Here is a 16,075-nt window from a genome sequence, read left to right on the forward strand (position 1 = left end):
CAATAAAAACAAATCATGACATTGTTTTTATCTGTGCTGGGACATATATCGGCAATCATGACATGTGTTAAAGGAAAAACAGGAAATGGCTAAAGCTCTCCAACTGGCTGCTTCTATTCTGCTAATGTAAACTCTCTGACAGGAAGAAGGCGAGACTCAAAAGGACCAACTCAATGTTATTTACATTGGAACAGCACTACACAAGAGAGACCACGTCTGTTTGTTTGTTTGTAACTTCAATGCAAAGGCAAAAAAAAATAAAAAAAATCAATGAGAGGTGGGCACGGCTATAAAGGGAAAGGACATATTTCTTTACAAGAATAGTTTTTAGTTCCCCGTCCCACTGAACACTACATATTTTCAACATCACGGCCTTGCCTGATTTTACTGCTGCCACATGAGGGCCTCGCCAGATTTCCTTCAAACAGCCACAACAATGGAAGGGGAAACAACACACATGTTCAACAGGCTTTGTGGCTTAGTCGGTTCGATTCCCAGCTTAGTCACATGACGGGATCACATGTTCCCGGACAGCGCAGGACGTTCTCCAGCTGCGCTGCTTCCTTGTCTGTGGTCACATGAGGATTCATTCACTACAGTGTGGCTGCGTGTACGCCGCGTGGAGAGATATTAATCATGGAAACGCTGATAATGAAGTGAGCTCACAGTCGAGCTGTTCCTTGTAAATTCACAGACATGTAATGAGACACTCGGAGGGAGGCTGCCGTTTCACCATCCACACTCGGTTATACAAAGACCACGATGAAGCAATAGATGGCGGGGAGCTCTCGAAGCAGACCATGTGAACAGAAACAGATCACATCAGGAAACGCTGCCAAAGACATTTCGAGAAGTTCTCAAACGCCATCACACTTTCAACAGGGACGATGATAAAAAGACTTATGATGGAAAAGTTCAGCCGAGTGTATAAAACTCTTTCACATAAGTGTTTTCAAATTGTTTAACTTCCCATGTGAGAATTTCCACTTTCTGAACGCTGTACTTTAAATACATTTTGGGAAGAAAAAGCAACTGGTGTTTACTTCAACTTTTAAACTCGGCCATTGGTGTTAAATTCCGCCAGATATTTATTTGGACACTTCATCATACCTTTAGACGTCAAGTTAGTTGCATAACTACAGACATTAAGCATACCGAAAGGGGTTGGGTCAACTACACCCTGATCACATCCTGCCACTGCTACTTATACAAATCACACTATTAACAAGACAACAATACACAAAAGGACAACACCCATATGCTTCAGAAAAGAGAAACACACTAAATTCCAACCACATTTTGGTGACTTTAGTCTCCCCCTTGTGATATTCAGTCAAACTGAATAAACTGCTTTTCTGCGTCATCGATTCAGACTGGATGTCACTCATTACACATGAAAAGAAATAATGATTGCCTTAGTTCCAGCTAAAACTGTACAATGTGTTACATCAACGGAAAGTCAAACTAAAACACAGAAGTGATGTAGCCATAAAGAACACACGTATATGATCGCCAGGGCACGACGACTACGACTATAAAACAATTACACTTTGGTGCAAGTACACAACAGTAAGTACAACAGTCCTATAAACCACCTACAAATATACTGACCAATAAAACTGACCTAAAAGAGAAGAAGGCAAAGGGCTTATAGTTTTAGATGACAACACTCGGTACAAAGTTCATGTCATCGCTGTGAAGAATCATATAAGCCACACGTTTGATTTTAATAGATTATGTTCACCCCACAACTACTCTGATCCTCTTGCTCAAACGCTGCAGAGGCTCGATTTATGCCCGTCTGCCACACAATCCACTGAGAGAAACATTTGAAATATAAGCTGAAGATCCTTTCTGACAGTTCACAGGCATCTAATAAGGAATTAGGTATAAGTGATCCATAAGAAATTGTTTGTGAAATTCATTCCAAAATCTCTTTAAACTTCAAACAACACGAGCAATTATATAAAAGGAAAAGAAAGCAACTGTAAAAGAAAACGTGCATAGTATTTGAAAAGCAGCATCAAACAGCCAGACGCAGTCCAGCAAGCAGGCATCAAAAGTGTGAGCAAACATGCCGACACATTGTTCTGGTGCTGCAAACAGCTTTAAGAGTGATGCTGTAACCAGAGGACGACACGGTTATAGAAATCCTCCAACGGGAAACACGAAAGGCAAATTGAATTCTGGAGACTGATGTTTTGTGTCTGTGCGGGCTTATTGAGAGAGAGAGAGAGAGAGAGAGAGAGAGAGAGAGAGAGAGAGAGAGAGAGAGAGAGAGAGAGAGAGAGAGAGAGAGAGAGAGAGAGAGTCAGAGAGGAAGAGAGCAGGAGTCACACTGGTCTCCTTTTAGCCGTGAAAAGGTCCATTTTGAGTCGGTGTGAGGGTTGCATCCTGCAGGAATGTGTTGCGGTCGCTGTGTGTGTATGCTTGGGCAGGGTGTGTACGGGGGAAACACAGAGCAGGATGGACTACGAGTAGGTCCAGCAGGGTGTCCATGACAGAACATAGCCCTCAGCTAACAGTGGGTCTGCTCAGGGCAACATGGATGACACAGAGTGGACCTCACGCATGCTAAAAAGAAACAAAAGTCTTAAATGCGTGTCTGTGCAGAAAATGAAGCACTTTTGCGTTGTGTGCCAATGCACGGCACTCCCTTAAGTCTTAGTCTGTTAGTAAATGGAAATTATAATGACATGAGCTTCAGCTAAATCCTCCAGCATTCCCAGCTTTATGCAAGACTGCACTGGCCACAGGAAAAACCGACCTCAGTACGTGATATTTAATAAACCTTGGGCATACAACGCACACAGGATTGATCACCAAAACACAGACAAACAAAATCAGACCTGAAAAAGCCAACAAACTGTTACAAAGCAGCGCCGTCCAATCTTTGTTTGGAGATAAAAGATATTCCCCAAACAGTGCTGCTTTTGAAGAGAAGATGATTTTGATTCTAGGATGCCAAATTTAGATGGCAGAGTGATTCGCAAAGCCACATTGAGCCGCTGACATTGTCTCCAGGCCTCAGAAACAAAAGCACGAACCAGCTCACTGAAGTGTGTCTATAAACTAACTGACCTACATGACGTCCCGACACGCCATGCTGCCAAGAACTGCCTGTCTACGGGCTATCTGCTTGGGGCCGTGGGTTTGAAGGGTGAGACTTGGAGCCAAAATATCAATCTCAAGGATGAGTTCAGTGTGTGTTGTTCCACAAAACACTGACGCAACAGCAGAAATGCAACTTGCCACTAAAGAGAGGCAGCACGGGTGAAAGAGAAAGAGAGAGGGGGGGTTAGGAGAGAGAGAGAGAGAGAGAGAGAGAGAGAGAGAGAGAGCAAAGTGGATTAGATCTGTATACCAACGAACACTGGCCCGATAAGCCGCAGGAAGGTTGGACATGCTGGCCTACTGTAGTACTGTTGTGACTCACTGCGAAACACCCACACTGCATGCAGAAAACACAAATGCAAGCATGTAAAGCACGAAAGCAAAAACATGCATGCTGGTGTGTACACACACACACACACGCGTACAAAAGGAAATACAAACGTGTTGCATAATCAAACGTATAACAAAAACATTGCAAAACACATGTAGGTGTAGTTCTGACTTTCATTACACAGGCTCTGCAGAGAGCAGGCCAACAAAGCAGCATCGCTTTTGGTAAACACTTTTGAGCTAAATAGAAGTCTGAGGTGCTTTTATTTACAAATCAGATCATAGACAAGGGCCCGGCTCCCTTTCTTGTTGTAATAAGAACTGATGCAGTTTCTATGCTGACCAGCATTATAGTACTACTCATGAGGATAAAAATGATAACCGCCTCTGCCGCGCAAACAGTGACGCAAGCCTTGAGAGGGTGCAAAAAATAAACGATTTCATCCAGAATCCCCTCAACTCCACGCTGTGATGCATGCAGCTGCAAACAAAGGCTTGTGTAGTACCGAACAAGGTTGCTGCTGCTGCTGCTGCTGCTGCTGCTAAAAGCGCAGACACTGCCAGCGTTTGAACGAATTCAAGTCCCCTGTATGTGTGTGCCGAGCTGAATCCTTCCACTTTGCTCTGTTCTGATTTGTCTTCTCGGTTCTAGGTCCTCGATCAGGGCTGAGCAGCAACATTTGCATGAGGCAAAGGCAGCAGCATGAGAAGTTATTTTGTGAGGCAGCTGTCCTCTTCCAGGAAATACTTTACCCCCCCCTCCCCCTCCTTTCTTGCCCATAAACTGTCAGGCTCTTCCTTCCTCCAAAGAAACTCCTCATTGATAGAATAATAAATGAATAAATAAAGAATCAGGAATTTCAAGTTTTCATGTCCACCAGTGTCATTCCTTATTGCTGGTACATGTGCCCTCAGTGTCTCCCTCCCTCCCTCTCCCTCCCTCTCTCTGTGGCTGCTGCTGCTGCATGCCTGCCTCTGTGTTTATTTCTGGAAGCTCACAACATGGCCGACATGTGCTTTGTTATTGTTAGTACAACATCCTCTTTCTCGGCCTATAAGGGCTCCTCGTCGGCCCCCATCCCACCCAAAACAACACGGGCAGCCTTAAAGAAATACCATGTGCAAATAAAGTCGGGTGTAATTCAACAAAAACCGTCAAATTCGGGCTATCAAATGTGATGATTATCGACCGCTCCTCCTCTTCCTCGTTCTTTTCCTCGCACTCACCATTTGATGATGATGGCCATATGGAATATTTGTTTCTTGAAAAAAGGCACTGAGGGCAGTCTAGAAATGAAAGACAGGAAATAATGCGTCAAAGAGGAGTGATTAGATATGCGGGTGACACAATGAAAACACACGGATCCTTCGGGGGACAGTTAAATAATCTCATGCTGGGATCAAAGCAGATCTGAACAATAATGTATCAAACAGACACTTTGTAACCAACGCAACACGGCGGTCATCTGTATTGCGTAATAGCGCCGTGGCCTCGCCTGTACACTGCTGTCATGTGTCGGATTATAGTATTTAATCTACACTGAAGTGTAATAGGATATGCTATAGCTGCTACTGTGTCTCTCTCTTGCTGATTTAGCAAAGGTACTTTAAACATGAAGGAAACAAAAGTTCCGCTAATAAAAGTGTAAATCAAAGTCCTGACGCTTTGTTCAGTGTGTGGAGTTGATAAACACTATAGTCCCGTGTCGTGGCCGGTACCTCGAACTGCCAGTGTGCCGCCTGCAGGAGCTGCTTCGCCTGGTCTGCCGCACAACCCGCCGTCAGGACGAACTGGTTAATCATGACTTGATGTTTGAGTTCATCCATTTTCGACGAAGCCCGTGTCCTACTCGCGGCGGCTTGGCTCTTGACGCAGACTTTCGACCGTTTCTTTCTTTCTTTCTTTCTCTTTTCGCGTTTCTCCTCCCCTCTCTTTCTTCACTCTAGATGTATTCCGCTCCTCTCGCCTCAGTCGTCCACCATTACAGCCGGTTGAGCAAACACAAATATTTACTGTAGGAGCGGTAGTGTAAGGAGCAGCGCGTGATTGACAGCTGGACGCGGCCAATCACAGCGCAGCACGGCCGGTGGGAGTTGTATGCCTCTGGCGAGGAGGGGGGCTCAGATGGACGCGTGTTTTCCAATAAACTGCGGGTTAGTGTTCGTCTTTCGCCTCGCATTCTTTCTTAAACAACGACCGTCAGCGAGAAAGCCTCAAAACGCGTCGCGTTTGTGGGGTTACACGCGCCACAAAAGAGGCGAACGCCGAACGGAGGGGTCCGCGAGAGGGTTTGTTTTGGACTACATTTCCCATGAGCCCTCGCTTTGTTTGTAAAGCTCGGGAAGGCTGACTTTTTGTGAATGACGGCCGCTCTCGTCCAATTCCCACGCGCGCTCTGTCACGATCTTAGCCAAATATGGTAAACAAATCCACCATCGCCAATTACATCGCTCGGAGTTAAATTAGGGACAGCCGACAGCCGCGGGTGAACGTAGCGTCGTGTCTGCTCCGGGTACTTCTCACAAAACTACCTCTGTGTGTGTGTGTGTGTGTGTGTGTGTGTGTGTGTGTGTGTGTGTGTGTGTGTGTGTGTGTGTGTGTGTGTGTGTGTGTGTGTGTGTGTGTGTGTGTGTGTGTGTGTGTGTGTGTGTGTGAGAGAGAGATCAGTGCCGCAGCTTATCTGCACAGATCTGCGTGGACTGCGGCGGTACTACAACCTTTACGCATTCCATTTTCTCCTTTGTTGTTACAAATGTCAGTGTTCAACCAGCGTGTCCGAGCTCTTTCCATCAGGTTAGATCAACGTGTCGCTTCAATAAAGAAGGTGTTGCGGTTTTAGATACCTACATCCCCTTGACGGTTTTAAGACGCCCCCTCCCAAAAAAAAAAAAAAATATATATATATATATATGGCGAGTTTGTGTAGTTCGAGAGTGGATCATGGTCATTTGTGCCTTGCTCCTCCTCAAAGGTGGCACTAGTATAAACAGTTTCTTTTGTCATATTTGAGGATAATGTCACCATTCCAGTGAAAAAGAGTGACTCCCTTCCATTTCCGTTGGATTAGGGTCAATGAGGGCAGTATGCCCATAAAGCAGGCTGTGTGTGAAAAGAGTCCTCTGATATCAACAGAGCGCTCAGCATTGTGGGTAAGCGTGTAAACTGTAAACAATCCTCTGTGCGTGGTGGTTCAAGGTGCTCGTATGGTGGGAAACAGAGACACCTGCTGGAAAGAAGAAGTAAAAGACTGCTTTCAGTATATTTTAAGTACATACATTTGTTTATAACCAATTCTGTGTCTCTTATACTTTCCTCTGGAGTCATTTACCAGCCCTTATTCAGTCCATCTCAGTCCAACGCTCAGAGAGAAACAATCACCTCCAAACATGCCGTATCTCTACTAGTCTATAACATAACTAACTTGTATATATCTTTGGAGAGTTTTGGGAGTATAGGATATAGGGTTAAAGCAGTATAGAAGATGGATAATTTGATCTCTGATAGCTTGTTCAAATATGTTTAAAGTTACCATCCTACTACTACTTTTAAAAAGTAATTACAAAAATTTTTGTATACATCACCTTGCTCATTGAGTCGCTGCCAGAAAGTAGCCAGTAACCAAGTATTTGTACTTTATAATGAAATCACAAACTATGTGTACTTTGATTTTAGGTACTTTACCTTACCTGACTATAATTTTCTAGTAATTTTATGCATTTGACTCCTTAAAAATGAATCTGTTCTCACTGTTCACATTCAAAAAAATGGTCTTATTAGTTGTTTAAACCTCTGAGTGTTGATTCAGAGTTACAATAAAAAGATCAAAGCAGCGAAAGGTTAAGGTAATCACTTTATGAAGTCACATTATTAGTGATAAATACCCAGACTTTTAGTTTCCAAAAACCTCCAAACATTCCTTAGAAAAAGCAGCATCCATATTCTAGACTGTTTTATTCAACCGAGAGTCAAAATAACTCAGTATTATCACAGTGGTTACTTCTACTTAAGTAAAGAATGTGAGTACTTTTGCCATTGACCACTTCGTCCCACCGTGTACTCTCAGAAGATCCTCTTCTACTTCCATCACTCTGCTGTTACTTCTATGGGCGGGCATCTAATTTCCAGTTGGTGTCATTCATATAAACATGGATGCTTCTTTCTTTTCAAGACTTTTCCCTCATTCAAACATGAGATTAGCAGTTTTCTGGTGTTCAATGAAAACCCCTGTAAAAGTTAACCACGATCAATATCAATGGCATTGCGAGGAAACAGCTGTCTGGGCCTCTTCACACTGTAAGCATGCTGTGTGTGTGTGTGTGTGTGTGTGTGTGTGTGTGTGTGTGTGTGTGTGTGTGTGCAGGTGCCGCTCAAAGACGGCAGGAAGCCTGGCAACAATGAGAACAGCTGTCCAAGCACATGTCTGCTTCAGCAGCAGGCTCTTTGTTAAGGATGTGAACAAAACCTGGAGACGTTTTAAAAATCGAGCCTCCTTGATGGGATGCAACAGCTGGCGTGACGTATCCAGCTTGTACAAGCGTGCAGAGTGGATTCAACTGCTCATCCATCGTGATCCAGAGGCATTTTTCTGATATTAACTCCACATTTATATCCTCGGTGGATGTGTTCGATAGCAGTTGTTTGGAGGACAAAGACAGATGGATTGCTGGTAATGATGCATTCAGTAGTCTTGAGCTTTCGGAGGAATCGTTGGCTCTGGAGCCACTCATTCATTCTCAATTTCAATTTATTTATTTATCAGGGACAGTGCAATATACATAGAAAAAATCTGATGTGTTGCACATAGAGCATGTAGCTTTACACTCATTTGCAACTCTCGTCCCTGGAAATTCTTATTTTTCAAAGACTCATTCAAATACCCTTAAATGGGTTCATGTATAGCTACTTGAGTAAAAGTAGAAACAACAATTAATCTACTAATGCTCTGGACTGGTGTCCAACTAATACAAATGTTTTGAAAATATAATTGGGTAAGGATATGCAAAAATGTGGATCTGCTTTGAGTTTAACAGTTGGACTAAGCTTTAGTATTTTATATTAAAGTGTCAAAAAACTTTAAAGGAACCTTTGTCTCTGCACATGTTGTGATAATAGCTGTGTCCTTATAGTACCTTTATCCGTCCATCTTCTACACTGCTCTATCCTGCTCGAGCCAATCCCAGCTGATTATAAACAAGGGCAGGACATCACAGGACAAACAACCACACACGCTCACGTTCACTCCAAGAGGCAATTTAGGGTCAACAAATAACCTCAATTAGATGTTTTTGGACCATGAGAGGAAGCCAGAGGAAACCCTCACAAACACAAGGAGAACATGCAAACTCCACACAGAACAGCCCAGCCAGTTTTTGAACCACTGATAATCTTGCAGTGAGGCGAGAGCGCAAACCACTGCACCACCCTGTGGCCCCCCCTTATAGTTACCTTGTGTTCATCAATTACATGGCCCACTATGAATATATTTCATAGTGAAAATATTTTTCAAGTAAAGAACTAACTACGTGATGAGTTAAAATTAAGGTCCATAAACCTGTACTGTACTGATGTATTCATTCTTTATTTATTAAATGTTTGTTCTATGGGGGAAGTGAAGATTTTTAAGGTAATTCTACAATTTATAATAATATAAATTTCCTTGTCAGTACAACAATTGTTCAAAAATTATGAAGAGTCTTACAATCTAAGGAGGAAATGTAACTTTAAACAACCAAGATTTCGCACGACCAGAAAACGGTTTTGTCTGTCAGTATGCGGGGTGAGACTACTGAACGGGTTTAGTATGGAACTGAAGCAATGTCCAAACATGAGACAGTTTAAAATGCTATATAAAAATATGATTTTCAAAAGGTACGAGGAAGAAGAAGGTGTGGACAATCACTAGGCTATTTTTAGGGGCAAATGTCTGGTCATTTCTTTTGGTTATTTATATTGTTCGCTTCTTTCCTTGCACTGTGGGCTTGTGTGTGGGTACAGGTGTTTATGTCTGTAGATATGTATGAATGGACGTGTATGTATATATATTCTATGTACTGCACAGGACACGTGTGTGTGTGTGTGTGTGTGTGTGTGTGTGTGTGTGTGTGTGTGTGTGTGTGTGTGTGTGTGTGTGTCTATGTATGTATGTAAGAGATGGAAGGAAGTAATTATATTATTTACTTGTGACAAGGGGTGAGAGTAAATAAGTTTTTACTTCTTCTCACTCCTTTTCGAATACTCATCTGACGATGTTTTTCTTAATTTATTTTATATTATTATTACTGTTATTCATTTATTTATTTACTGAGAGTAAAACTTTGTTGTTAATTTTCTTTTCTTTTTTTCTTATTGTTTTGTACGTTATTCGAAATAAACATTTCAATCAATCAATCAATCAATCAATCAATCAATCAATCAAACATAAAGTCTGTAAACTAGTGACATTGTCAAAGCCCCAAACAATCAGGCTGAAAAGGGGTACGATGAGTAAGAAACATGCAGATACAAACTTTCTTCTGCTCATGCAGGTGATTTCAAGCAATAAATCACATTAATTTGGCACTTGAGCACTAAAGCACTCCTGAACAGAATCACAGTCAAGCAATAAAGTAAACCCGCAATATCTGGCAAATATTAGTATGTATTTCTTATAGAATCTACACTTACTGTATATTTCACATACACTCAGTGCGATAAACATAACACCAAGATAAGGGCTGTGAAATATACAGTACAGTCTCCTATACTGGGGACAGGACGGTCCAACGCATAGAAGGGAAAATAACCACAAACTCAACGTCAAATGTTTTCAAATTAATTATGTGCAAAGTAGCATTAGCATATTTCAAGAGTGAATTTATAAAATATGTGCTGAACGCTGCAAATATCATTCTCCTAAGAAGCATCAGGATTTTGTCAGCATTACCTGAAAATATTTTTTTGTTATGATTTGGCACAGATTACAGTCATTTTTGTTACAGTTTTACATCCAACAGCATTTGACAAAATGTGTGCTGCATATTTCACATTATTCTACATTATCAAAGTTTGTAAAATGCCACTTGATTAAATGTATTTTCTATCTAATACCACACATGTATTTACACCTTGTATATGAATGGGCCATCTTGGTATAGCTGTAATGCTTTAAATGTCCACAAGATGGCAGTGGTTCCGCTGGAGTTAGAGCGGCTTGGAAGCCTGCACTTCTTGAGCCAATAATATTGGCCTGTAATGTCTTTATTATGCAAACTCTGGCGGGTTCTGTTTTATTATCCTTATGTGATACATTCATTGTGTTGAAATTGTATATAACTCTTTCTACTTTCAAAAAATATTTGTCGTTTACATTGTAAGTTGCAATAGTCTGCTCTGTAAAAGAGAACAGTGGAATCGACCACCTCCACCACCACCACCACCACCACCACCACCATCATCATCATCATCATCATCATCATCATCATCATCATCATCATCATCATCATCATCATCATCATCATCATCATCATCATCATCAGACAAGATCCATTTGTCCCTGGTTTGAGGTTTTACAGGGAGAGTCTGTATGTTTTACTTTAATTTCCTCGCCCTGTCCAAAAGCATATTTGAGATGAACTGCTTACTCTAAATTGTCTGTCCGTCTGTGATCCTATGATGATTCGCTCATTGCTTGCTTCCAGGGGCAGCTGAGATCAGCTCCATGCAGCACCTGACTTATAAAATTTCACTTATGCAGGTAATCTCACTGAGACACACATTCTAGTTTTAAGGAAGTTAAAGCCTTTCACTGCCAAATGGACTAGAGACTGCACTCGTTCTTTTATATACGTGAATTATAGGCTATAACTACATAACAATTGGCTGTTTCTATAGAACTTCTGGAAGTGTTGGAGGATGATGATCAACTCTTACGTCACACATATTTTGTCTAGATAGATCATTTCTGGTTGAATGCTGAACATCTGAATGTTATTATAGAAAAAGAATAATCACTAACTAACTAACTAACTAACTAACTAACTAACTAACTAACTAACTAACTAACTAACTAACTAAGCTTTCTTAATTCCCTTGGGGAAATTTATTTTTCTGGATTTAACAATCCTATTTCTAGGATGCTACATTAGGGTCCTACAGGGAGGTGATGGGGTCAAGGGTCATGCTCAGGGAGTCACAGCTGTGGGAACTGAACCTGCAAAGTTCTTATCCCAAATCCACTCTCCTCCTCCTCCTCCTCCTCCTCCTTCGCCCTCTCAGCGTCAGAGAGTGGGTGACACTTTGAAAAACTCAGTATAATTAAGAAAGTTATTTCCAAACTGTTTTATATTTCAAAAAGAAAGAAAAAAGAAAGACGAAGGCCTTTTAAGGGCCTTAATAATAAAAAAGAAAGCCAAAGTTATGCTAACTTTAGATCATCTACAATTTGACCAACAGGACATCTGTAATTGATCGTGTGGATATAAAGTGGATCATAAATAAAACAGTGCGGGTTTTTTGTACGCGCAGCCAGCAGGCTCTGCGCACGCACGACATGATCCACCGGGATTCAATTAGCAGTGGCCTTTTCAGGTTTGTAAGCGGAGCAGTGTCACCTGTGGTAAAGAAAGGAATGTTAAATACAGGCTTATCGGTCCAAGTGAGCTTCGCGCTACAGGCGGGACCTGTGGCGCGTCCTTTGCAGCGCCAGCAGGGGAGCCGCGGCGCGCGCCACACGGGTCACATTTCACGTTTCGGTCCGTTTCCGGACCTCAGACGGAGATTAAAGACAAAGAGAAACGAAACTGATTGTTCTTATGCGCACCCATCCGTGTCCATGTGTGCTTTTTATTTAAGCCTCTCCGAGAGAGAGAGAGAGAGAGAGAGAGAGAGAGAGAGAGAGAGAGAGAGAGAGAGAGAGAGAGAGAGAGAGAGAGAGAGAGAGAGAGAGAGAGAGAGAGAGAGAGAGATTATATCGAGCCAATCAAAAATCCTCCCCAGGCGTTTAAAGGGGAGGTGGGCAGTCTCTCGGGCTTTATGAGCGACTTATTTTACAACCTCCTCATATTCTCACATCTTTACCTCCCACAGACACTCCTGCAGAGCCGAGCGTTTGGATAAGCAGCAGCCTGCCTTGACATGGATCAGTCTAGTTGAGTGTTTTGTTTTTTGTGTATCACTGCTGCTGGACGCTCCTCTCTCTCCTCCCGACGCACTTGTTGCGCAGAGACTGGATGCGCCTCTGAGCCCTTGGAGAGGAGAGGAGAGGAGAGGAGAGGCAGGGACGGACCGCAACAGGTGCACACGGAGCATCTCCTCCTGCATGCGAGGTAGGACGATTACGCACCGTTTTGGGATCAATATTTTTATTTTATGGATTCGTGTTGGATGTTTTTTTTCGGACAGTTTGAGATCAGATGTGAATTTTCTTAACTTTTTTTTGTATTTTATTCAAAATTAGGACTGAACTTTAAATGCCAGTTTGACCGTCTTCAGCCGTCATTGCGCGCACTCAAACAGGATGCCGGTCCTGACAAGCCCCGACATCGCCAACAAGTTTAAGGAGAAATGGCTGTCCATCTACCCGGAGGATCAGGTCACCGGGTCTGACTCTGCCCCCCTCGACGACAGCCTCACCAGCCTCCACTGGCTCCAGAATTTCTCCATCATCAGCGCGGACCCGGAGCGACCCAACGGCACCGGACCGGAGTGTCCGTCCTCCCAGCAGCACCTCTATCTCAAGCGGCTCGGCTTCCCCAGATCCGGCACCGACTCTCCGTCCAGCCCTCCGGCCGGGGACACGGCTGCCACCGGGATGCCCCTGTACCTCGGCAGCCCCGTCACCTCCGGCAGCGAGTCCACCGCCGCGCCACGGTTCCCCACTTACGCACACCCGTCGTCCGGATACCCGCAGGTTCCGATCCAGGCCAGCGCGCCGGTGGAGGTCGACTACAAAACCAACCCCAAAGTCAAGCCCCCCTATTCTTACGCCTCCCTGATCTGTATGGCAATGGAAGCCAGCAAGCAGCCCAAAGTGACTCTGTCCACCATATACAACTGGATAACAGATAATTTCTGCTTCTACAGACACGCGGAGCCCAGCTGGCAGGTAACTGAGACCGAAAAAGTCTCCTTTCATTATTTATGGGAGTGATAATTGGTGAGGTGAACAATTGACTCCAGTGTCACCATCACACGCCACATCTTTTAGCCACAGGAAATCAAACATGTATTTTTTCTTCTATTTTTTAATAGACGGAGAAAATAAGCAGTAGCCTAAAAGAAACACTTAAAAAAGAAATGTCAATTATCTGAGACTTTCCTTTTCTTTGATTAGTTTCTCAGGGCTGCCTCAGATAATTTCCATGACAAGTGTTTTTAATCCAAGAGTATCTAACATTTCCATCCTCCTGAGACTGCTCATATGAGGTTTTTGTCTGAGGGGAATAGAGGACTGGGTGGAGAAAGCACTCTAGTGCATCGTGTGTGTGTGTGTGTGTGTGTGTGTGTGTGTGTGTGTGTGTGTGTGTGTGTGTGTGTGTGTGTGTGTGTGTGTGTGTGTGTGTGTGTGTGTGTGTGTGTGTGTGCGTGTGTGTGTGTGTGTTAGTTAGTTAATGAGGGCTCCTGAGAGAGATGGCAGCTAAGCACAGCTGATCATGTTTGAAATGGATGGAGCCGACTGTTTCTCGAAAGCCTCATTAGGTACATTTGCTCTCCTGTACAAACAACAACAATACCCCTGGACGCCCACGCTCCCCGTCGCTCGTACGACGTGGCATTTTCTGTTTTTGCATGACAAATGTAAATTCGATCAAAGCTACTGGGTCTGGGCTGAATCTTGTTTTCTTGTCTTTGTCCCAGAACTCGATTCGTCACAACCTGTCGCTCAACAAATGTTTCAAGAAGGTCCCCAGACAAAAGGACGAGCCCGGGAAAGGAGGCTTCTGGCAGATTGACCCTCAGTACGCCGACATGTTCGTCAATGGCATCTTCAAACGCAAAAGGTTGTCGGCTAACCACTACAGCAGCGGCGCGCACAGACAGAGCAAATTGGTTCAGGGCTATCCCGCCATCGAAAATGGCTGCCTGTACCAAGGGGTGAGCGGTAAACGAAAACAGCTGGCCTCCAAGAACAGCAACAAGGCCGCAAGGGCCACTGAGTCCCCTCTGTTAGCCACGGAAGCCAACAAGGCAGACATCCTGCGGGGGGACTTTGACCTGGCGTCCGTGTTCGACGATGTTCTGAGTGGGAGTTGTAGCACCTTTGAGGATTTGGACATCAACACGGCGCTGAGCTCGCTGGGCTGCGAGATGGAGGTTTCCATGCAGGGGAGGCAGCACCTGGCGGTGGGGCTGGGGAGGTGGTGTGACGGAGGCGACATGCTGGGTCAGAGCCAGCACGTGAGCCATCACCAGCCTTACGGCTACGTGGGCCTGAGCGCCGCCTCCATGGAGTGCGCCGTCAACATGGGGGAGCTCCACCTTCCTCAGCAGCAGCATCCGCAGCAGCAGCTGGACCACGATCAGCTGCTCCAGGGACACCACCCGCTGCACAACTTTGACGAGACCGCCACGTTATTCCCGGAGCAGCCGGATGAGGCGGTGCTGCAGCCGTGGGAGGAAATCAAAGAGGAGGCGCAGGCCATTCCTCTGACGCTGGATCAGGGCTTCGGCCTGTGCGAGGGCTTCTTCACTGAGATGCAGACATGGGAGCGAGTGGACAGCTACATGTGACCTTTGACCTTTGATCGCAGTGAATCCGGGTTCCTCTGACTGCTGGTCCATCTCCGTATTACGTGGGAGAATAACATCTATTCTCCTACAGTCATTCACTGCACATGTAATTTACTTCCTTCCTTTTTTTTTTTTTTTAACAACTTTTACATGTTCTTACGCGAGAATGCAAACATGATCATATCAAAACCAACATTCGAACATTGTGATTGTACATGTGTCGGGTGAAATGATGCAGAGAGACGATCTCCTGTTTCCAAAACCAAATTAAATTTTGTTATGGATTTAAATCACTGATGGCTCAATGAAATAAACGGACACATTATGAGAAGGCGTGCACAAAAAGGACCGATTGAGTGGATCCATGTTGGCTTTCTGTTGACTTTCTTTTTGTTAATCATCAGATCACAGTGACCGAAGGAAAGCACAGCTACTCTCCATAAAAACAGGCACTGTCGCTCACAGCCTGAGAGGACGAACAGACTTCTATTGTGCTACATTAGCATTAACATTTTTATTATTTTACTAACATGCAGCGAAATCAGCCATTCACCTCCGCTGTCGGTCATAGTCAGAGATTAGAAATGATTCACCTATGATGATGTTATATAGTCAATTTAATATATATTCAATAAAGTATGTAGCACGAAGCTGGGCAAGATTATTTTCCATTTGTCTACAGTGATGTATTGCAAAGCGAAAAAAGAGGAGTGGACAGAGGGAGATGGAAAAAAGACATGGAATCGAACAATATGCACTTTCATGGGCAGCAGTTTGTTATTTTCAATCTAGGAGAGCAGCTTTGGTTCAGAATCTTTAGTTCCAACATTTTCTCTCGTATTAAAATGATCTTTTGAGGGTTTACTGACCATAACAATGCATTTATGCTGTAACGTCCACACCGGTCTCCTTCTAGAAACCACA

General features: G+C 43.7%; 2 protein-coding genes across 2 annotated transcripts in view; one reads left to right on the forward strand and one right to left on the reverse strand.

Moving 5' to 3' along the window:
* Nucleotides 1-5,448, reverse strand: part of ubald1a (UBA-like domain containing 1a) — an 18,410-nt gene extending 12,962 nt beyond the window's left edge. Inside the window, exons 1-2 of the mRNA XM_080479497.1 lie at nucleotides 5,164-5,448; nucleotides 4,672-4,731 (exon numbers count right to left, since the gene is read on the reverse strand). Of these exons, the coding sequence (XP_080335623.1) occupies nucleotides 4,672-4,731; nucleotides 5,164-5,271 (168 nt within the window). The 5' untranslated portion in view covers nucleotides 5,272-5,448. The remainder of the gene's footprint in view (nucleotides 1-4,671; nucleotides 4,732-5,163) is intronic.
* Nucleotides 5,449-12,938: 7,490 nt separating this feature from the next.
* On the forward strand, nucleotides 12,939-15,151 carry foxj1b (forkhead box J1b; the record flags this gene model as incomplete). The annotated part of the gene is made up of 2 exons (XM_080483723.1): nucleotides 12,939-13,526; nucleotides 14,279-15,151. The coding sequence occupies 2 exons, from the start codon at nucleotides 12,939-12,941 to the stop codon at nucleotides 15,149-15,151; spliced, it is 1,461 nt and encodes a 486-aa protein (XP_080339849.1).
* Between the last annotated feature and the right edge of the window lie 924 nt (nucleotides 15,152-16,075).

Source organism: Lipophrys pholis, assembly GCF_963383615.2.
Source record: "Lipophrys pholis genome assembly, chromosome: 1".
NCBI lineage: Eukaryota > Metazoa > Chordata > Actinopteri > Blenniiformes > Blenniidae > Lipophrys > Lipophrys pholis.